The sequence below is a fragment of the Argopecten irradians genome, chromosome 2 (assembly GCF_041381155.1).
Source record: "Argopecten irradians isolate NY chromosome 2, Ai_NY, whole genome shotgun sequence".
NCBI classification, from domain to species: Eukaryota; Metazoa; Mollusca; class Bivalvia; order Pectinida; family Pectinidae; genus Argopecten; species Argopecten irradians.
In genome coordinates, this window is record NC_091135.1 from 3,973,558 (window position 1) to 3,997,820 (window position 24,263).

General features: G+C 35.1%; 2 protein-coding genes across 2 annotated transcripts; both read right to left on the minus strand.

The window, feature by feature from the left end:
• Positions 1-3,469: 3,469 nt before the first annotated feature.
• On the minus strand, positions 3,470-12,001 carry LOC138314175 (aldo-keto reductase family 1 member A1-A-like). Its single transcript, XM_069254365.1, has 7 exons — positions 11,919-12,001; positions 10,569-10,685; positions 9,934-10,049; positions 7,343-7,430; positions 4,489-4,572; positions 4,129-4,211; positions 3,470-3,816 (listed from the first exon to the last, which is right to left on the minus strand). The coding sequence occupies exons 2-7, from the start codon at positions 10,680-10,682 to the stop codon at positions 3,774-3,776; spliced, it is 528 nt and encodes a 175-aa protein (XP_069110466.1). The 5' UTR covers positions 10,683-10,685; positions 11,919-12,001; the 3' UTR covers positions 3,470-3,773.
• Positions 12,002-17,118: 5,117 nt separating this feature from the next.
• LOC138316857 (uncharacterized) lies at positions 17,119-23,387 on the minus strand. The gene is made up of 7 exons (XM_069258506.1): positions 23,157-23,387; positions 22,311-22,404; positions 21,720-21,841; positions 21,217-21,307; positions 20,542-20,624; positions 19,610-19,736; positions 17,119-17,314 (listed from the first exon to the last, which is right to left on the minus strand). Exons 1-7 carry the CDS (start codon positions 23,300-23,302, stop codon positions 17,255-17,257), a joined length of 723 nt encoding a protein of 240 aa, XP_069114607.1. The 5' UTR covers positions 23,303-23,387; the 3' UTR covers positions 17,119-17,254.
• Between the last annotated feature and the right edge of the window lie 876 nt (positions 23,388-24,263).

Here is a 24,263-nt window from a genome sequence, read left to right on the forward strand (position 1 = left end):
TGTGTCTTCTTGTATAGTGGAACTGTTGCCCTTTTCATAGTGCTTTATCACTGAAGCATGCCGCCGAAGACACCAAGCAACAGACCCCATCCGGTCACATTATACTGACAACGGACGAACCAGTCGTCTCACTCCCTCTTTGCTGAGTGCTAAGCAGGGGCAGAAACTACCACTATTATAGACTTTGGTGTGTCTCGGCCAGGGGACAGAACCCAGAGTCTTCCTGACAGGGATGATCGCTCAACTCAAGGCCAAAAGTGAGGCGGTGCCAAGGGAGGCATTAGGAAACATCATGTCAGTTAGGAAGAAGAGAAAAGATACGATCCTAAATTTAGTCGCCTTTTACGGTCATGCAATAGGGGCAGCAGGTACAATTCCAACGCCCTACATGCAGGTGGCTCGACGGCGGTCCGTGGAGCGGTCTGTATAATATGCAGAAAACAGAATCTAAAAGGAACAACTGCAAACTGCGCTTAGGTCACCGGCGGTAGCAGAGGCAGTTGAAGTCCTGAACATGTTTGACAACGGTGACGTGACGGAGGTTGCCAATGCCCAGTTCTCAAAAATCCGCAATTATCTCATTTTCCGAATGCTTGCCTGTAATGCTTAACAGTCAATAGCCGCTATGAGTATGAGAGCATATAACTACGCAGAAGAACGTTAAGAAGAGACCCAAGCCAATCACGGTTGCGGACCACAAGACCGTGTAACAAAACCCCGGCAACCCTAGCAGTGTTGGCGAACCTTTGGCGCCTCCTCTCCATCTATGTAAACATACACAGAAGAAATATCGTTCCTAAACGGAGGGAGCTCGAAGATGAGAACGGCAAGATCTACACAGTTTTCACCGGAAATGACATGGAGTCGGGACATGTCAATAACGCTATTAATACACCTGGGCTCCGGCATGTACCGGCGCTCCAGCAATTTCCGCTACTAAGATCAGAAAGGCAACTGTATAACTGCAGTAAGGGAGAGACGTCCAGAGATACGAGATGCTCAGTGGGCCATGTGGCTCACAGCAGCCGTCCAACACAAGGATGAAGAAATACAGACCTTTGACGAGGATAATCCTTGTGTAATAGTCCTTAAATTTGTTTGTTTGTTTGAGTTTTACGGCCCATCGACAACTAAGATCATTTAGGGCCAAACTACAAGGCAGGCATTAGTATTAGGATACAATCAAGGACTGTATCTAAAAGATCAGAATAAGAAAAAGGCAAGTAAAAACTAAAAACACAAAATGTAAATGTTGATTTAATAAAAAGAGTTGTATAGGATAAACTCTTTTTGGCTAAAACACATGAGAAAACTCACAACGAGTGTTGCGTTGATATGATAAGATGAGAAAACGTTCAAAATGACAAATTTATTAAAAAATGCCGATCTATGAGATAGTCGAATTTACGATTATGTCTCACGACATGGAACAATGTGTACATGTCGGAGACTTCAAAATACTTATCTCGTATGTGTTTAAAATCAATACAGTGCACTAAAATATGTTCCATTATGAGAGGAGAATCACATGCATGGCATGTTAGTGGATCCTCCCCTCTCAATAGATAGGAGTGTGTAAAATGTGTTTGTCCAGTTCGGGGCCGAGAGAGAACAACTTCCTCTCTGCGGTCTCTCCGACTGGATAGTTTAGCATTAAGTGTAGGTTGTATTTTAAACAGTTTATTGTTTGTTTCGGTAGACCACCTTTGTTGCCAATGGTGTTTGATAGCTGATTGAGTAGAAGGTTTGAAATCAGTATATGGTAGTTTCAAATATGTGCTGGATGAAGAGCAGTCTTAGCTGCTTTATCGGCCTTTTCATTCCCATTTATACCCACATGACTGGGAATTCAGAGATAAGTAATTTGAGTTTTAGAAGATAATCGAAATGTTCGGATCAAAAGATTTTGGACCAATGTGTTTTCTGGGGTTTCTTGATTTCAAAGCCTGAGTTTGTTTGTTTGATTATTTTAACGTCCTATTATCCTTTTTGATCCTTTGCATATGCTACCCGGTAAAAGGCGACTAAATTTAGTATATACTTCTGAATTATTATTATTGTCTAGACATACTTATAAATCATCATTGTCTTTGAATACATGTTTTGAAAGAATATATGGTTCAATAGACGAGAAAATATATACTTTTTCTTAAATTAAAGTATTGTATAGAGGGGTAACCGAACTCTAAGCATGATGATACCTTTCACTTCTATTTCCGGAACATAATACATGTACAACATACATTTCGAAGCATTTCAGGCGTTTAAAAAACCCAGCGGAGACCGCTTTTTTTGTTATGACGTATTCGAACCATGACGTCACGTCATTATTTACTGGCGTGAATTAATGACGTTACAAAGAATGTCCAGCCAATGAAAAGCTTAATAAATCCCTAGTCGATAAAAAGAGTTCTTGGTTATATTACACTGATGAAATCACTGGATATGATGGATTATGTGACAAGATATAATATTATGGACTTTTATTCTGTTGAATATAATGTGATACAGAGTAGAAAAAGAGTCATAAAGCGAGGCGGTTCATATCAAATCATATTTACCAGCATTATATGGTCAATAAAGTAAAATAAAAAATAATATAAAAAAACTTCCTCTTAATTCAGTCAACTTTTAATACACAATATTTCAAAAAGGAAGGAGGCCACCTTTTAGTACGTATTCGAATTCTGACGTCACGTCATTATTTACTGGCGTAAAGTTATGACGTCATAATGCATGTCCAGCCAATGAAAGGCGTAATAAATCCCCGGTCATTAAAAGAGTTTTTGGTTATATTAATTATATTCAATCCCAACTTGATACTACATTCAGAGTCTGGTGACTTCAGTATGAAACTCCTCCAGGTTTGTTGACTGAAAAATGACATAGTTATGGTACATATATAATATCTTTTTACAATTAAGCATTTATAGCATCATTTCATAATTGACTTGAATATTCGATCATGATGTGTTTTAACCAGTGCTCTATCTTTATATAGGTATGCATTTAAGCAGTGAACATCTTTCAGTTGGCATTCTTAGCCAATATGAATGCCAACTGCCTATAAAGGCAAATTCTATGAAGCGCTCTAGCGCTTCATGTTGAATTTGTATAAACATTGGCTATTAATGCCAACAGAAGACATTCAATGCTTATATTTACATTTGGTTTCATATTTATGATGAAACCAGAAGAGATTTTACATCTATGATGAATTAAATAATTCGTTATCCTCAAGGAAGGAGCAGCCATTTTAACAGCCATTTTAATAGCCGTTTTCCGTCCGTGATTGCTGGCACGACAGTTCTGATGTCACAACGATAATGACGTCAAAATAAGCAGTTGAAGTTCATAGTCAATATGATTGCCAACAGCGTTTGATAAGGTTACATAGTGGGACTGCAGTAAAAATGTAAATATATTCATGTACAAAAAAGGGTTATTGACAAGGCAATAGAACATGTAATAAACGTTTGATAATACTTTATATCAAAATGATTTTTAAATCAACTCTAGTGAATAACTAAGGCAGTTGATAAACAAAGCTTTTTAAATTCTTAAATTGATGGAGATTTGAAGATTATTTTTATGACCGAGACACCATACATATAATCGGGATGTACGATTTGTTTCCATGTGGTATGATTCCACTGTCGCTACTGATTACTAGTTGAGACCGTGATAGATTCAATGTAGATTTGTATGGCGTATGCCGCGATGAAGTAGTAAGCGGTTCCTCTCTCGGAACACCTGGTTATCATATCCCAGCCCTACACCGGGATGTTGAATGGGAAATCGGGAGCGTGGACCATTCTAAAATATACGAAATAGATTCATCATTGTTTTATTGGATAATACAAAACGAGAATTAAACAGTGAAACGTTAGGGAAATTTTCTAGTGTAAAATCTTGTCCTTTTCACATTAAAGTGTAAAGATAGAACAGTGCTAATCTTATCCTTTTGTAACTGTATGTACAATGAACAATAGCATTATTACAATATACATGTATCGGTAATTTAACAACCATTTTAAAAGAAAAATGAATGAAATCTTATAAATATTTTCTTATCAATTTTTGCTACATTTGTGATTTTGTTTTCTTTTTACAAAACTTTTTACTTACATATGATACTTGAACATCCGTTGGTCAGTATCTATGTTTTCAATAACGGCCGTATCTTCAGGCGAGAGTTCGAAATCAAATACCTGAAAAGTTCGTCATTTACTGTTCAGCATAGCTGAATTAAAATGTATTCAAAAGAACATACACATATGTAATCTGCCGAGATAAGTTTAACTACAGCAATCCCAACTGCAAAACTCCCTATGTTCACCTATATCAAATTGGATAACTATTAAGTTGAAGAAACTTAGTGTGCCAAAATAAACAATGTTATTCCCTGTGTGATCAAACTTACAGTTTTGTTGTTTGTAAACCACATACACACGTTTGTACGGAGAAATAAATGGCGATGGTACTCACATTTCCATTTTCCCTAATTCTAGAGGGCGTTACACTTTTAGGGATAACGATTAGCTCCCTTTGAAGGAGATTCCTTATCAGGATCTGAAATACAACCATGAAATAAAAACTCCTCATTTCGCGAACTCATGTTTTTTGATATATCCAATTTCACGAGGCCAATCTTCTGTATAATCTTATATAAAATACTATATCTGTATTTACAAAATCGCTGTGTAAGATATGTCTGTTGTTACGCAATGAGAAATGTATCTGTTCTACTATTTATTATCAGCCCAGAAGCCGTTTATATACGTGAAAAAATCACAAGTTCATTGTTCATACTATTTCTGTTCATGTCCTCATAATCAACTTCATAACTTTGAATCTCTTAGTATTAGTAAAGTTGATAAGTATAAAAAGTATAGATATAGACTAATCACGGGAACTATATAATATGGTCGCTGGCTGTGTTCACACTACCGTATACGCAGTCATGATAAAGTTTTAACCCTAGCTGACTAGTCGAATCCTTCCAAATGCCTATTCTACAAACTACATTTACCTGAGCTAGAGTCGTTGATACTTTGTCGCTAGTTATCCTAAATTACATTTAACTGAGTTGGAATCATTTTTACTTTGTCGCTAACATAAGTTCGAGTCCTTTGATTATTTGTCGCTAGTTACCCTAAACTACATTTACATAAGTGCGATTTTTTTATTATTTGTCGCTAGATACCATAAACTTCATTTACCTGACCTACTTTGTTGCTAGTTACCCTAAACTACATTTACCTGACCTACTTTGTCGTAAGTTACCATAAACTACTTTTACATGAGTTCGAGTATTTTGATTATTTGTCGCTAGTTACCCTAAACTACATTTACCTGACCTTCTTTGTCGCTAGTTACCCTAAACTACATTTACCTGACCTACTTTGTCGCTAGTTAACCTAAACTAAATTTACCTGACCTACTTTGTCGCTAGTTAACCTAAACTACATTTACCTGACCTACTTTGTCGCTAGTTACCCTAAACAACATTTACCTGACCTACTTTGTCGCTAGTTAACCTAAACTAAATTTACCTGATCTTCTTTGTCGCTAGTTAACCTAAACTACATTTATACCTGACCTTCTTTGTCGCTGGTTAACCTAAACTACATTTATACCTGACCTTCTTTGTCGCTCCTTACCCTAAACTACATTTACCTGACATACTTTGTCGCTAGTTAACCTAAACTACATTTATACCTGACCTTCTTTGTCGCTAGTTAACCTAAACTACATTTATAGCTGACCTTCTTTGTCGCTAGTTTCCCTAAACTACATTTACCTGACCTACTTTGTCGCTAGTTTCCCTAAACTACATTTACCTGATCTTCTTTGTCGCTAGTTAACCTAAACTACATTTATACCTGACCTTCTTTGTCGCTAGTTTCCCTAAACTACAACACCTGACATACTTTGTCGCTAGTTAACCTAAACTACATTTATACCTGACCTTCTTTGTCGCTAGTTTCCCTAAAAACTACATTTACCTTACCTACTTCGTCGCTAGTTAACCTAAACTACATTTATAGCTGACCTTCTTTGTCGCTAGTTACCCTAAATTACATTTACCTTACCTACTTTGTCGCTAGTTAATCTAAACTACATTTATACCTGACCTATTTTGTCGCTAGTTACCCTTAATTTCAAAACCTGAGCTGGAATCTTTTGATACTTTGTCACTAATTACCCTAAACTACATTTACCTGACCTATTTTGTCGCTAGGTACCCTAAACTTCAATACCTGAGCTGAATATTTTGATACTTTGTCGCTAGTTACCCTAAACTATATTCACCTGAGCTGGAATCCTTGATACTTTGTCGCTAGTTACTCTAAACTACATTTACCTGAGCTGGAATCCTTGATACTTTGTCGCTAGTTACCCTAAACTACATTTACCTGAGCTAGAATTCTTGATACTTCGTCGCTAGTTACCCTAAACTACAGTTACCTGAGCTGGAATCCTTGATACTTTGTCGCTAGTTACCCTAGACTACATTTACCTGAGCTAGAATTCTTGATACTTCGTCGCTTGTTACCCTAAACTACATTTACCTGAGCTGGAATCCTTGATACTTTGTCGCTAGTTACCCTAGACTACATTTACCTGAGCTAGAATTCTTGATACCTCGTCGCTAGTTACCCTAAACTACATTCACCTGAGCTGGAATTCTTGATACTTCGTCGCTAGTTACCCTAAACTACGTTTACCTGAGCTGGAATCCTTGATACTTTGTCGCTAGTTACCCTAAACTACATTTACCTGACCTATTTTGTCGCTAGTACCCTAAACTTCAATACCTGAGCTGAATATTTTGATACTTTGTCGCTAGTTACCCTAAACTATATTCACCTGAGCTGGAATCTTTTGATACTTTGTCGCTAGTTACCCTAAACTACATTTACCTGAGCTGGAATCCTTGATACTTTGTCGCTAGTTACTCTAAACTACATTTACCTGAGCTGGAATCCTTGATACTTTGTCGCTAGTTACCCTAAACTACGTTTACCTGAGCTGAAATCCTTGATACTTCGTCGCTAGTTACCCTAAACTACGTTTACCTGAGCTAGAATCCTTGATACTTCGTCGCTAGTTACCCTAAACTACGTTTACCTGAGCTGGAATCCTTGATACTTTGTCGCTAGTTACCCTAAACTACGTTTACCTGAGCTGGAATCCTTGATACTTTGTTGCTAGTTACCCTAAACTACGTTTACCTGAGCTAGAATTCTTGATACTTCGTCGCTAGTTACCCTAAACTACGTTTACCTGAGCTGGAATCCTTGATACTTTGTTGCTAGTTACCCTAAACTACATTTACCTGAGCTGGTGTCTTTTGATACTTTGTCGCTAGTTTTGCTATAACAGGATCGGCCAACAATACAGGTGGTGGGGACTCGCCGGGTACCCTACATAAGAGATAGTGGGCACGGTTTGTTTTAGTGACATTAACAACCTTTCCCCTTTTATACCGAACGTTTGGTGATATTTACATATATTGCAATCGACATATCTGGCACTATGAGCATCTAATCTGTTAATAACAACCTTTTTTTTCAATCTCACTTGTAACAAGCGTTTTCATTTGGTTCAACAAATTATGCTTCTTGCTTGTAACAAGCGTTTTCATTGGCTTAACAAATTATGCCATAAACCCATAACGTAAAAAATGACGTCACTATTTATAACGTTTATAAGAATTAACTTGAACATCTTTTGTTTTAAAATCTGTGTATATGCTCTGTCGATTATATTTCACTTGAATATTGTTGTATTTGGCTGAATTTTGTATTTTTACTGTATTATTGTTGTATTTGGCTGTATTTTGTATTTTTACTGTAATATTGTTGTATTTGGCTGTATATTGTATTTTTAATGTAAGGTTTTTGTATTTGGCTGTATTTTGTATTTTTACTGTATTATTGTTGTATTTGGCTGTATTTTGAATTTTTACTGTATTATTGTTGTATTTGGCTGTGTTTTTGTATTTTTACTGTATTATTGTTGTATTTGGCTGAATTTTGTATTTTTTTACTGTATTATTGTTGTATTTGGCTGAATTTTGTATTTTTACTGTAAGGTTTTTGTATTTGGCTGTATTTTGTATTTTTACTGTATTATTGTTGTATTTGGCTGTATTTTGTATTTTTACTGTATTATTGTTGTATTTGGCTGAATTTTGTATTTTTTCTGTAATCTTGTTGTATTTGGCTGAATTTTGTATTTTTACTGTAATATTGTTGTATTTGGCTGTATTTTGTATTTTTACTGTATTATTGTTGTATTTGGCTGTATTTTGTATTTTTACTGTAAGGTTTTTGTATTTGGCTGTATTTTGTATTTTTACTGTATTATTGTTGTATTTGGCTGTATTTTGTATTTTTACTGTATTATTGTTGTATTTGGCTGTATTTTGTATTTTTACTGTAAGGTTTTTGTATTTGGCTATATTTTGTATTTTTACTGTATTATTGTTGTATTTGGCTGTATTTTGTATTTTTACTGTATTATTGTTGTATTTGGCTGTATTTTGTATTTTTACTGTAAGGTTGTTGTATTTGGCTGTATTTTGTATTTTTACTGTATTATTGTTGTATTTGGCTGTATTTTGTATTTTTACTGTAAGGTTTTTGTATTTGGCTGTATTTTGTATTTTTACTGTAAGGTTTTGGTATTTGGCTGTATTTTGTATTTTTACTGTATTATTGTTGTATTTGGCGGTATTTTGTATTTTTACTGTAAGGTTTTTGTTTTTGGCTGTATTTTGTATTTTTACTGTATTATTGTTGTATTTGGCTGTATTTTGTATTTTTACTGTATTATTGTTGTATTTGGCTGTATTTTGTATTTTTACTGTAATATTGTTGTATTTGGCTGAATTTTGTATTTTTACTGTAATATTGTTGTATTTGGCTGTATTTTGTATTTTTACTGTAATATTGTTGTATTTGGCTGTATATTGTATTTTTACTGTAAGGTTTTTGTATTTGGCTGTATTTTGTATTTTTACTGTATTATTGTTGTATTTGGCTGTATTTTGTATTTTTACTGTATTATTGTTGTATTTGGCTGTATTTTGTATTTTTACTGTAAGGTTTTTGTATTTGGCTGTATTTTGTATTTTTACTGTATTATTGTTGTATTTGGCTGTATTTTGTATTTTTACTGTATTATTGTTGTATTTGGCTGTATTTTGTATTTTTACTGTATTATTGTTGTATTTGGCTGTATTTTGTATTTTTACTGTATTATTGTTGTATTTGGCTGTATTTTGTATTTTTACTGTAAGGTTTTTGTATTTGGCTGTATTTTGTATTTTTACTGTATTATTGTTGTATTTGGCTGTATTTTGTATTTTTACTGTATTATTGTTGTATTTGGCTGTATTTTGTATTTTTACTGTATTATTGTTGTATTTGGCTGTATTTTGTATTTTTACTGTAAGGTTGTTGTATTTGGCTGTATTTTGTATTTTTACTGTATTATTGTTGTATTTGGCTGTATTTTGTATTTTTACTGTATTATTGTTGTATTTGGCTGTATTTTGTATTTTTACTGTAAGGTTTTTGTATTTGGCTGTATTTTGTATTTTTACTGTATTATTGTTGTATTTGGCTGTATTTTGTATTTTTACTGTATTATTGTTGTATTTGGCTGTATTTTGTATTTTTACTGTATTATTGTTGTATTTGGCTGTATTTTGTATTTTTACTGTATTATTGTTGTATTTGGCTGTATTTTGTATTTTTACTGTATTATTGTTGTATTTGGCTGTATTTTGTATTTTTACTGTATTATTGTTGTATTTGGCTGTATTTGGTATTTTCACTGTATTATTGTTGTATTTGGCTACCTTGCTATAACTCTCTGTGACACTGTCACACCTCTATAATGATTTGAGGTCTAACTTACGTAAGAGCTGCCGTACTACCAGGGGACCCTATCGGGCCATACGCCATCAACCTAATATTGTCCTTCAGTAAAACTCTCTCTAGCTTCCTCTGCTGAAAATAAGCGTGACACTCAACCTGCATAAAGCAAAATATAAAAATGTACATCATTTGTACCGCTACAAAACGTTTTTGTTCAGAAAAGGAAAATTATTGATAGTATACGGTGTAGTAGTAAGAGAAAAAAAGTAGTTTGTATACAGAAATTCGTCAAGCAGTAAATATTTTCTCTCTTAGACAAACAACATAAATACAGAAATGTATTTCACAACGATAGAGGTACACTTACTGATGAATTTTAGTGTAAAACCTATTGATTAATAACTTTACACTAAGTTATTTTCGCGGCGTTTTCATATCTCAGAATGTTTTCATGTCTCAGGACGTTTTCATGTCTCAGGACGTTTTCTTATCTCAGAGCGTTTTCATTTCTCAGAACATTTTCACATCTCAGAACGTTTACATGTCTCTGAACGTTTTTATGTCTCAGAACGTTTTCATGGCAATTAAATTTCCCGATTAAGAGGTTTAAAACTCTATTGCGCTTGCAGCTGAAACTGGTTTTAGTTCATGTGTAAAATGAAAACACTCCCAAACCTGATTCAATACTGGCTTTACTCGTGCAACTTTCAAGATGCGTGCCACTTGTGCGGCATTGAAGTTCGATACCCCGATACTCTTTGCTTTCCCTTCATCGACAAGTTTCTCCATTTCCTATAGGATAAGAAAACTGAAAAGGTCAGGCGGGAAATTTTTGATACAATATTGTGACAAATCTTTTTTATATGTAACGTCATTGTCATTAAAGGCCAACTAGCTCTCCGAAACGGTTTTAGATTGGAATTAAATCGAAATTGATAATTTTGTAGAGTCACAAAAGTTATTAGCTTACCGTTAATACTACACCCGTCATCCCATTCTGAAGAATTAAATTTGAATAAATTAATTTTTAATTTTCATAACGCGGGTCGTATTACGTTTCCCGCCGTCGTCCTAATTACCGAGCGTTAGATGACTGAGGCAGACGGCAGAAGAGCTGAATGAATCTTCACCGTTAAATATAGTTTACGCATGAAATCTTGCATTTGTTTGGCAATGTAACCTCATTTTTGGCCATGGATATATATTTTCTTATGTTAAGTATGTTTTTAAGAAACTTAACTTTTTTGTTTCGGAAAGGTAATGGGTCTTTAATGCATTGACAAAATGTTTTTATCTCTTACCTTACTTGCAAATACACCATTAAACTGCTATAATGTTTCTCTTATACTTCATGATTGCACATAGTTGCTAAGGAAAAGACAATTACAAAGGTGGGGTGTAAGGCACGCGCACTGAATGATTACGTGACATCATCAATACATTGTGGATGACGTCATCAATCATGAAGCATACGGAAAGTGCTCGATCGAAAACAGCTGTTAAAGCAGTTCACTTGACAGACCCATGTAACATTCTTGTTGTAGCGGGCAACGGTGGGAAGGGAATTAGTGTTCAGTTTTACTCGCTTGGCTGAGAGGATATGACAAAATACGTTTCCGCCAGCTTCCATCTACAAAAACAAGACTTCCGGTTTATCCAAATTCCGGATTACATATACTATAACACTGAAGGGAGATAACTCGTACGACCTTATTACATAATCATCCGCCTAGCCATACTATAACCATAACATTGTATAGGACCAAATCAACTAAAGGCAGCTGTCTCGCTATACGTTTCAGCGAGACAGCTTTCCTTGACAATCAAAATACCGGTTGTACAAATGTTAAGATGACTTAAGCTTCCTCTCATATAAAAAGCATACAACCATGTTATGCATGTTTCAATTAAAAATTAGAACATCCCTTCATTGTATATGTATATATTACTATCGAATAGACTCCAGGAAGCGATTAAAAAGACATTCTCTAATTATCAAGATACACTATAGTCGCGAACGCTTACCTTCCAAACCCCTTCAAAATCCACCGCGCCATCGTTGTCCAGCTGACCATCAATGAAGGGGAAAATGTTGTTGGGGTCGTTTTGCTTCTATATTTATAAACCAAATAAAAACACACACGGGTTATCATGTTTTGTCCTTATCATACGTAATCTAACCTGAACGTTGATCAGGTGAGGACAAATATAAAAATTGGCCCCTGATGTCAATAACATTTTTCTAATCTTTTGCCAGCTATTACTGCTTAGTTTTGCTATCATTGTATGAAGTTTGAACAAATTCTGTCTCAAGTTATCCTCTAGAAACGAAAATTTGTGAACAAACTATTTTTAGTAACGGTGACCTTTTGACCCCAAATGCAATCCCAAGCAATTTCATTGATGTGTTCTTAACGTATCATCTGGAAACTAAAATTTGTAAAAAAAAATCTATTTTCAGTAACAGTGACCTTTGTTGTTGAACTTTTGACCTCAAATCTAATCCCGAGCAATTCCATTGATGTGTTCTCAACTTATCCGAAAACTAAAATCTGTGAAACAAATTATTTTTAGTAACAGTGAACTTTTTGAACCCAAATTCAATACCGAGCTGAATTTTCTCATATTATACCGTTGTGTGAAGTTTGATAAAAATACATTGATGCTTTCTCAAGTTATTGTCCGAAAAACTAAAATTTGTGAAACAAATTTTTTTAGTAACAGTGACATTTTTAATTGAACTTTTTGAACCCAAATTTAATTGAACCAAGGAAAAATAGTTTAACAAACTTACAAGATTTAAACAGGTATATTTTACCTTTGTCGTTATAAACAGGTATATTTTACCTTTGTCGTTATAAACAGGTAATTTTACCTTTGTCGTTATAAACAGGTAGATTTTTACCTTTGTCGTTATAAACAGGTAGATTTTACCTTTGTCGTTATAAAAACAGGTAGATTTTACCTTTGTCGTTATAAAACAGGTAGATTTTACCTTTGTCGTTATAAACAGGTAGATTTTACCTTTGTCGTTATAAACAGGTATATTTTACCTTTGTCGTTTATAAACAGGTATATTTTACCTTTGTCGTTATAAACAGGTAATTTTACCTTTGTCGTTATAAACAGGTATATTTTACCTTTGTCGTTATAAACAGGTATATTTTACCTTTGTCGTTATAAACAGGTATATTTTACCTTTGTCGTTATAAACAGGTATATTTTACCTTTGTCGTTATAAACAGGTATAGATTTTACCTTTGTCGTTATTAGATTTTTACTTTGTGTTATAAACAGGTAGATTTACCTTTGTCGTTATAAACAGGTAGTTTTAGTCGTATAAACAGGTATATTTTACCTTTGTCGTTATAAACAGGTAGATTTTACCTTTGTCGTTATAAACAGGTATATTTTACCTTTGTCGTTAAACAGGTAGATTTTACCTTTGTCGTTATATATTTACTTTGCGTTTTTACAGAATTTTCCTTGTCGTTATAAACAGGTAGATTTTACCTTTGTCGTTATAAACAGTTAGATTTTTTACCTTTGCGTTAAAACAGTAATTCCTTCGTTATAAACAGGTAGATTTTACCTTTGTCGTTATAAACAGGTATATTTTACCTTTGTCGTTATAAACAGGTATATTTTACCTTTGTCGTTATAAACAGGTAGATTTTACCTTTGTCGTTATAAACAGGTAGATTTTACCTTTGTCGTTATATAAACAGGTAGATTTTACCTTTGTCGTTATAAACAGGTATATTTTACCTTTGTCGTTATAAACAGGTATATTTTACCTTTGTCGTTATAAACAGGTAGATTTTTACCTTTGTCGTTATAAACAGGTAGATTTTACCTTTGTCGATATAAACAGGTATATTTTACCTTCGTCGTTATAAACAGGTCATCCCTGTTGACCTTGTTTGTACTAAGGTATTCCTGGAGGACTTCGCCTATCTCGGCCTCGTTCTGGTAGTTAAAGGCCGTATCAAACAGGCGGTACCCAGAATCCAACGCGGTCCTCACGGCAGCCTTCACTTCCTCTGGCTTACTCTTAGACATAAAGAAGTGCATTTTATCAATGGTTGTACGTAGAGCAAGTGGATTGTGATATGGACTTAAAATGTAAATCTAGGTCGAGTTAGAGTGTTTGCTATTGCCCAAACTAAAAATGTAAATCTAGGTCGATTTACAGTGATTGATATGGACAACACTTAAAATGTAAATCTAGGTCAAGTTACAGTAGTTGATATGGGTGATTGATATGGACGAAACTTAAAATGTAAATCTAGGCCGAGTTACAGTAGTTGATATAGACGAAACTTAAAATGTAAATCTAGGTCGATTTACAGTGATTGATATGGACAACACTTAAAATGTAAATCTAGGTCAAGTTACAGTAGTTGATATGGACGAAACTTAAAATGTAAATTTAGATCGAGTTATAGTGATTGATATGGACGAAACTTAAAATGTAAATCTAGATCATGTTACAGTAGTTGATATGGACGAAACTTAAAATGTAAATCTAGATCGAGTCATAGTGATTGATATGGACGAAACTTAAATGTAAATATAGGTCGAGTTACAGTTACTGACATGGACGGCACTTAAATTGTAAATTTAGGTCGAGTTAAAGTGATTGATATTGACAATACTTAAATTGTAAATATAGGCCAAGTTACAGTGATTGATATTGACAATACTTAAAATGTAAAAATCTAGGTCAAGTTACAGTTACTGACATGGACGCACTTACATTGTAAATCTAGGTCGAGTTATAGTAGTGGATATTGACAAGATTTAAAATGTAAATCTAGGTCTAGTTTCAGTAGTTGATATGGACCACATAAAAATATAAATCTAGGTCGACTTACAGTGACTGATATGAACCACACTTAAAATGTAAATCTAAGTCAAGTTACAGACAAACATTATGATCATAAAAACAAAGAATAAAAACATTAACGTAGATATGTAGTTATGGTAGTACATTTTGATGAATTGTAAAATATTTTGCAACATCTAAGAAATTTATTATGTGGAGGATCGGATTCCAAATAAACATAAACATCAAACTTATCATTATCTATATTACTATCTCTATGGTAGTGTCAATATTAGGAGGACAAATGGACGATGTTTTCATTTTAGACATTGGTATACAGTTTTATAAGTCTTGAAGGCTTGTATACATTTGTATCGTGTACAGGGATCAAATCCCCCCGCAACACACACTCCCTTATTAAGTATCTAACTAGCGGTAAAACAATATAACTTATCACAGATGATATACTTCATACCCCTAGATAATACATGGCCACAGTCTTTATCTATAACCTTAAAGCTGATGAACATTTTTTTCTGGCCCTGGCTAAGATTAAGACATTATCACACTCTGGCTAGGACATGTAGGCATGCATTTTAATGAGCATGCAATATTAATTCAAGCAATTATATTTATCTAAATTATAAGAGATCATAATCGTGAGGGCGACAACAGGGTAATATAATCATGATGGTGTAACTATGGAAACATTATTGTGAGGGCGTCACTATGGTAACATTACCCTGAGAGCGTCACTAGGGTAACATCATAGTGAGGGTGTTACTATAGTAACATAATTGTGAGGGCGTCACTATGGTAACATAATCGTGAGAGCGTCACTAGGGTAACATAATAGTGAGGATGTCACTAGGGTAACATAATATGAGGGTGTCACTAGGGTAAACATAATTGTGAGGGCGTCACTATGGTATCATAACCGTGAGGGCGTCACTAGGGTAACATAATTATGAGGGTGTCACTAGGGTAACATAATTATGAGGGTGTCACTATGGTAACATAATTTGAGGGCGTCACTAGGGTAACATAATCATATAGTGAGGGTGTCACTAGGGTAACATAATTGTGAGGATGTCACTAGGGTAACATAATAGAGAGGGTGTCACTAGGGTAACATAATATTGAGGGTGTCATTAGGGTAACATAATTGTGAGGGCGTCACTTTGGTAACATAACCGCGAGGGCGTCAATATGGTCTCATATTCGAGGGGGATGTGTATCAATTTTGGAGCAAATGGTCGTCACAACTGTCAAATAGAGCAAAGATTAGTACAAGTATTCCGATAAAGTTAGTGTCATATACGGGATTATAACGTATGCAATGTAGCATAGGAATAGTCGTTGGGAATATCAATCGTCGACCTACCTGCCAGGTGCCCAGACCAAACAAAGGCATCTTGATTCCATTGTTCAGTGTTATTTTCAGTGTAGAAATGGACATGTTGTCTTCATGCACCACACGATTAGGCTTCTGATCAATGTACCGTATACCTTGGACAGTTCACTGTTGGCATGTGGGGCACTACATATTTATTTGTTATCGGTATACTTCGGCCACTGTGGTGTGGATCTATTATCAAGGTTAAGATAAGGAATGTTAACTGACATGTGCATTATATATTTATATTGAAAGGTATTTCTACGTTGCTTGTTTATGTCGAAACCTATACAATAGAAATCCACATGAAAATTCGTTAAGGCCAAGTTCATTTCTGATGAAACTCGTGTGGAATTCTGATCAATTTGAGTTAACATTTTAAAACTGAAAATACTACAAATTGTATATTATATATTGTTAGTTAAATTTGAAGAGGAGAAAAACTTAAGTAGAAATTGCTTATCTGAATTTGTACTGTAGTCTCTCTCTCCCTCTCTCTCTCCCTCCCTCTCTCTTTCTCTCTACATATATTATTGTATTAACTTATCATCAAGCCTACCAGCTCAATGACTTCTATAAGATTAATTCACACAGATAGGCAGTATTATTGTATGGAATTATAATATAAGATGCAATGTTGGTTTGTCTATGGTCAAGTATGGCCAAATTCAACAATCCCAGTATCCGGCAATATCGTACCTAGTAACTGAAGTTATGAAGTTAAAAATGATAAGTATATAATAGAGAAATAAGAACAAAAACAACGCCACAAAATTCAATTGATGCATAAACGAATTTATTCGCAATTTGTATAGATTAGTTATCATTTATGTGGCATATATGAACGTGTATTTGACTAGGAGTTACAGTATATGATGAGTTTAAGACATGTGTTCAATGTAAATTAACTAAAACCGTTTTGTATCACAGTACAAGTATACTATCACAGTCTTACTTTGTATACTATCACAGTCTTACTTTGTATACTATCACAGTCGTTAACAGTGTATTGTTATCAGTTTTAAAGTGTCATGATTTCCAACAGTATCTTCTGCCAGCTGGATGCAGTGCCATCCGCTAGACAGAAATGGTTTGTGAACTTCGCTCTGGTTATCACAGTTAACGAGGTTGTAGTATCTATATCTTGTCGTATGCAACTTTTCCCTTCCCTCTCGTTACAGTGAACATTACGCCATCCTGAAACAAACAAGATATAACACCCATAAAATGTAGGTATTGGCTATCGGTATACGTTTGCTCATCCTCGATACTCCAGGGGTTACGATCACTTACGATATCTACACCCCTAGACTGACTCCTAGTAACATTGAAGGCAGCTCAGAGGAAAACACCTGAACCAATTACGGGCCAGCCAAAATTTCCTTTGAAGACAACAGAGAGAGAGAGAGAGCGACGCCCAACTTCAAAGTCACACAGCCAGTCACATTATACTGTTATTCTGGTCTTCAAACGCCTAAATTACTTTTGTTCTGTTTTGTTGCCTCCAATTTACTATGAGATAGTTCAGGGGTGTAGAGATCGTAAGTGATCGGAACCCCTAGATTATTGAGGATGACATTTGCTGTGGTCTGGCCCATTCCGATGCATCCGAGTTACTGTCCTTCGTTTCATTCCACCACTAACTAACTTTGATAGATCAGAACATCCCAGCTAGGTTTAGACATGTAGAAAGTAAACGCGTGTATTGTTATCATTTTCTTATGACTTCCGTGTGCACTTATGTGATAAATCCATTTCATAAATATGATTTATTACATACGCGAAACATAAAAAATGAATTTGCATTGTGATTAAGATTTGATACTCATTCAAAGACATATCAAAAAAAATTAAGATGTGATTCACATTCAAAGACACAGCGAAAACTGTAAGATGTGATTCACATTCAAAGACACAGCGAAAACTGTAAGATGTGATTCACATTCAAAGACACAACGCAAACTGTAAGATGTGATTCACATTCAAAGACACAGCCGAAAATGTAAGATGTGATTCACATTCAAAGACACACCAAAAAATGTAAGATGTGATTCGCATTCAAAGACACAGCGAAAACTGTAAAATGTGATTCACATTCAAAGACACAGCCGAAAATGTAAGATGTGATTCACATTCAAAGACACACCAAAAAATGTAAGATGTGATTCGCATTCAAAGACACAGCGAAAACTGTAAGATGTGATTCACATTCAGACACAGCCGAAAATGTAAGATGTGATTCACATTCAAAGACACAGCCAAAAATGTAAGATGTGATTCACATTCAAAGACACAGCCAAAAATTTAAGATGTGATTCACATTCAAAGACACAGCCAAAAATGTAAGATGTGATACACATTCAAAGACACAGCCAAAAATGTAAGATGTGATTCACATTCAAAGACACAGCCAAAAATGTACAAGAGCTGTTGGAGAACAGCAAAGCTCGCCTATTCAGAAGAAGTTGTTGTTCAAGTATTTACTATTTAAACATGGAAATATGACAAATTAACAGACTCAAAAAAAACCTAAAGGGCCCCAAATTGGTTGTATTATCACGTTCAGCATCCATACACACTAGGAAAATAAAATCATAAACATTTATGATGACTTATGCTTAAACAATTGACAAAATAGAAACTTGCTCAAAAACTTTAACATGGAAATATGACAAATTAACAGACTCAAAAAATCCCTAAAGGGCCCCAAATTGGTTGTATTATCACGTTCAGCATCCATACACATTAGGAAAATAAAATCATAAACATTTATGATGACTTAAGCTTAAACAATTGACGAAACAAACAGAAACTTGCTCAAAAACTTTAACGTGAAATGGGACGCCAACGCTGACGCCGACGCCGACGCCGGGGTTACAACATTAGCTCCCCCTATTCTTCGAATGGGCGAGCTAAAAATGTGATACTCATTCAAAGACACAGCAAAAAATGCAAAATGTGATACTCATTCAAAGACACAGCAAAAAAAGCAAAATGTGGTACTCATTCAAAGACACAGCAAAAAAAGCAAAATGTGGTACTCATTCAAAGACACAGCAAAAAATGCAAAATGTGGTACTCATTCAAAGACATAGCCAAAAATGTAAGATGCCTGATAAACACAGAATGTTTTCATTGTATATTTAGATGAAAACATATATGCAGAGATCAATTAACAATTTATTTTAACTATTAATACCAATAACACTGTAAAAATATGAAATGAAATTGTAGACCACAAGTTTTCTCCGTGGTTTGATCACATGTTATAACTTCATTGCATTGCATATAAATATGATAATTTGGCGTACTACCAAATTTTATTTTGAGGTGGTATTTATACCTGTAAAATTAAAACCTATGCATTATAAGTATTGGAATTCTCAAAATGTTGGTAACTGTTAATGATGTATAACATTAAAAGTATGGAAAGTATCACACGTTTAAGTTTAATTTTAATTTCATGTTTAATACCATTTCATTGTAACCTACCCTTACTAGTGTTGGAATCGCTGTCCATAAAGCATAGTTAGGAATTCTGTGTTTCCCTGTCTCCTTCCTCACAAAACTTTGAAATAACACACCTGATACAGCGTACACTAGTACAACTCCGGCAAATCTGGGGAAAACAGACAAAATCAAGTCAGTCGTCATCACTGAATCGTGTGTTAAAGGGGAATGTCATTCAGTGAATCGGATATCAGGAAAATTTATGTAGTGTTTTATAATAGAGATTCCAATAGGGAAACATGAGTTAAGAAATGTTTTTGTATGAACGAATTAACAAGAATGGGTCATAGGATTGAAAAAAACCCACCAAAATAACATAGTTCTATTGTTATTTTTCTTTATCATGCGCTGGGGATGCGCATGGGGTAAAATAGTATTGCGTATACATTTTAGTCACAAGTTATCGTGGAGAATCAATATCATTTGGCTCAAAGCGGATTCTTTGATATTTCTTTATATGTACATGTATGTCAATTTCAACACTTGCGCTATCTGGAATATACCTTTCTCCCACACTTGTCAGGGTTATCCCGCGCTTTTACAGGGGTAGGGAAAAGAAAGCTCACAAGCGCTAGACAGTGACGTCATCAATACAATTTCCACCATATCTCGTTAAAGTAAGGGAGAAAAAGAATCAAGCATGGGCCTGTTAGGTGGACAGGGATATCTCAACCCTCGTGAAAGATTTTTACCATTAACCATCAACCCTCGGCAAGCCTCGGATTGACCAGCCAAAATCTTTCACTCGGGATGAGATATCCCTGTCCACCTGACATGCCCATGTAAGATTATATTGTTACATATAACACGTGCCCGGATACCTACCCTATCCTGTCGATACCTACCCTATACACAGTAATGTTCCTGTCGATATGTGTGTTCCCGGATACCTACCCTATCCTGTCGATACCTACCCTATACACAGTAATGTTCCTGTCGATATGTGTGTTCCCTTGGCGCTAGGAGGACAGGCATATTTTGTTTTTAATTCAAAGTGCTGAAAGAAAATATGTAACAGCAAATATTTATAAACATAAACGAAAATGATTCAATCGGCATATTTTGTAGTTTGTACAATCAGCCCGCGAAAGATACAACAAAAGCCACAGCTAAAATCTAATCACACCATAACAACTATCCAAGTGAAAAATTATCTTGCTATCACCACAAACAAGAGAGTACATTGTAGTTTGTACAAAACTCATAACTCCATTACCTACAATGTCATGCTCACTTATGGGGTATTTTAACAATGTCATACGTCAAATTATTGAAGTTTCAATCTACGCCAGATTCATTTCTTTATGCATTATTCTCAATATCTTTTGGGTTTACGAAGTCATAGACAAAACACGGAAGGACATTCTTCATTTAAGCGAAGACAAACGTTCTGTATGTATGACGTCATAATACTCGCTGTACAATCCTTTCGGTCTATGGAAAAATAATCTCAAAGATCTAACCAATATAAATGAGTGTAACATATGGAATTGAATTATAAAAAAGTCGTACTATTCTAAACTTCGATTTATAGAACATTGTCACAGCTACCTACAAATGTTTATAACGTGAGACTGTAATAGACCTACGTATTCTTTTTGGCCGTCCTCCATGTCTAGTCCGTACGCTGTAGCTGTTCCTTCATCATCTGGTGCACAGATTATATTTACTGCTGTCGTCCTGTTGAACACAAAAAATGCTTATCAACAACGGGAAACTTGCACAATGGATGTCTTGTGTTTTAGAAACATCCAATCCTCACACGATGGGGGAGGATATGGGGGAGGGGAGAAAGCACTCCCGTGGAAGGATTGACAAGAGAAAGAGTCCGAGTCTCAACACTAGCTGTCTTTCATGGAAATTGTTCTCCATCATATTTAAAATCATCTCGAAGAAATTCTAACGATACAGAATTTATGATAATTGCCTGCAGGGTACTTGTAAGATGGAATGTACTTTCGTTTGTGGCATGAAGTTTCAAATTATTTCATTGGCAGAAATAATGATACATAGACTACTGTACCTGCTTCCATGGCAACCAGGACAACAAATAATTTGAGAGTGAACATAAGTAGAGGACATGTTGACTTACGCATTGCCGTCCGTGTACTGTAGCGTAAGCAATCCCTTGTCATCATACAGAAAGGTAGCGGAATCCTGTGTGCCTATACCCAGATATTGGGTGATCATTCCGGACGGGACGACTTTACACGCCTGGCACCGAGAAATAAATTTTAAAGTCATCGTGTGCGAAATATTGTATTCAGTAAATCTACAATGATAATGGCATTAGTATTATCTAGCGGTTGTCCATTCTCAAGAGAAAAAAATGTCAAAGTAAGTTTGGCGTAAAATTATACCATCAGTGATAGGTCTGATAAAGTCATTACCAACAAAATTGACCCCTAATTGAATGTTTCAGATCCTCTATGAAACGAATTGAGAATATGGATCTGTAAGGACAGTAAGTTTATTGAAAGAATCATATCGCAGCATATTTTTTTTATTATGTACCAATTAAATTGATTCAACGAGGAAAATATTGTCTAATAACGATTTACATTGACTCTTGGTGAATAAATGGAAAGATTACATTAAGTATGTATGTTCACGTTCTTGACTTCAATTATACGTTGAATTCTAGTATATGACGAAATCAATGTCATTACACGTCCTAACATACCGCTTCATTGACGCACGTGCCTTCCGTAAACTGTTGGCACGGGTTCCACGAGTATACGTCTGTCTTTCCCTTGGAGTCGGGAATGTCCTGGAATCTGGAATCAACGTCAAAGCAGGTATCAGATTTAATAACTAATATCATCAACAACAAAAGAGTAAATCAAATGGTAGATGAAGGAACTTGACATAAACAGAAAAGAATATTCAGAATACTTTGACATCGACCTACTTCTTATTGTGGCTTTCACACCTATTATGTCCCTAGATCTTCTTGCTCACACGACACAAGCCATCAGAATCATTTAGACTATACTGTCCTTTTCTCCAATATTGTTAGAGTTTAAGCGATAGGAAACTTCTGGTAGGCCTTGATCTATACCTCAACCGTTTCGAGTGGAATTCACACGTCGTATAATGAGTCAAAAGTTCGCTACTTGCCAAGACATTAGACATTAGATATTAGGGTACGCTATTGAGATAATGAAGGCAACTGTCAGATGTTTCTAAACGTCGACCATCTGATATTGTTGAATCATCTCGTTCTCAAATGATTCTTCCAATACGTGTGTTGTGGACAAACGACAAAGATTGCATCTGGCTGAAGATGTTTCCTTATTATCCGACTACATATGTCTGTTTGACCCTGTCTGTTGTTGTCCTAAACAAATGTCAGACCCGTGCTAGCTTAGAGTATTCGTTGACACTCAAACTCACACGGGTCAGACCCATGATGGCATCCTCATACGGCTACTATCAGTGATCACCTTGATCTGAAGTTATAGTTATTTAGAATGTATTTGACAATGAATGATGTTCCTTTTTAGTAGAGATCTCGAGAGGTACGTACCTAGGGGTAGTGTCTGTGTTCCCCAGGGGTGTCAAGTCTATCACCAGCCCGGTATCATCCTGACAGGAGCAGCTCGACAACTTGGTACATGTTTGTGCTGTAACAGATGAGATAAACAGACAGACCGTTGTCATTAAGAGAATCATGTTTGTCTCCTCGCTAATAACATATCCGACATTGATCACCCGTCATGTGACAGTCGCGGGTCGGCCGGCTGATACAGATACAGGTTATCGTAAGTCGGCAGCTTAGTAATCAGCTTTCTTCATAATAGATAACTTTTAAAATGTCTCATCATATCACATGTGCAGATAATACATCCATATAACTGTTTCCTTATTCATTTCGTAAATCGTTTTTATGCGTGATGAAGATCAATCTTATAAACAATGCCAGTAATTGGGATTTGCAAATGGGATAACTCAATCGGTTTAAGACATGATTTTAGATGTTTTATATTTTAACAACTATGAGATGGAATATGGAAGATATCAGCATTTATATTATATATATAATGATATGTTTCCATTACTTTACTGTATTATTGTTGTATTTGATGTTTGGATAATTAAAGTTTTGGAAGGACAAATAGCGGAATTGGTGTAGAAAATATCCATTGGATTGATATGACCCACATATCAGTCCGTTTTGGTCTTGAACTAGTCTGTCGGAAGCTGTAACGAACTTTGCTAAATGACTAGACACAAACAATTCCGCCGCAATGACACATAATTATGAAGAAAATATATATACTAGACCCTATAATATGCGTTACTAATATAGAGATGCTATAAACCTATCACTTGATAGCAGACCAGTGTTACTACCATACATTGTACAGGTAATACGATAAAGAACGGCGTTATCTATATGGTGTAGTACAGATACATCCACACAAGGCGATGAAGGAAGCAAACACTTCAAACATCTAGCATTATTCCTTTGAGTTCTTTCGGGCTATGGTTTACATTCTTTTCTTTCATACCTACGGGTGTAATACTGGCTGGTCTAGGGCAATACACTCATGCCGCCTGAGGCTGTATTGTATAGCTACATGTACCCATGCAATAAAGCCTCTTGACGTCACGGCGTCGAAGAAATTTCTAT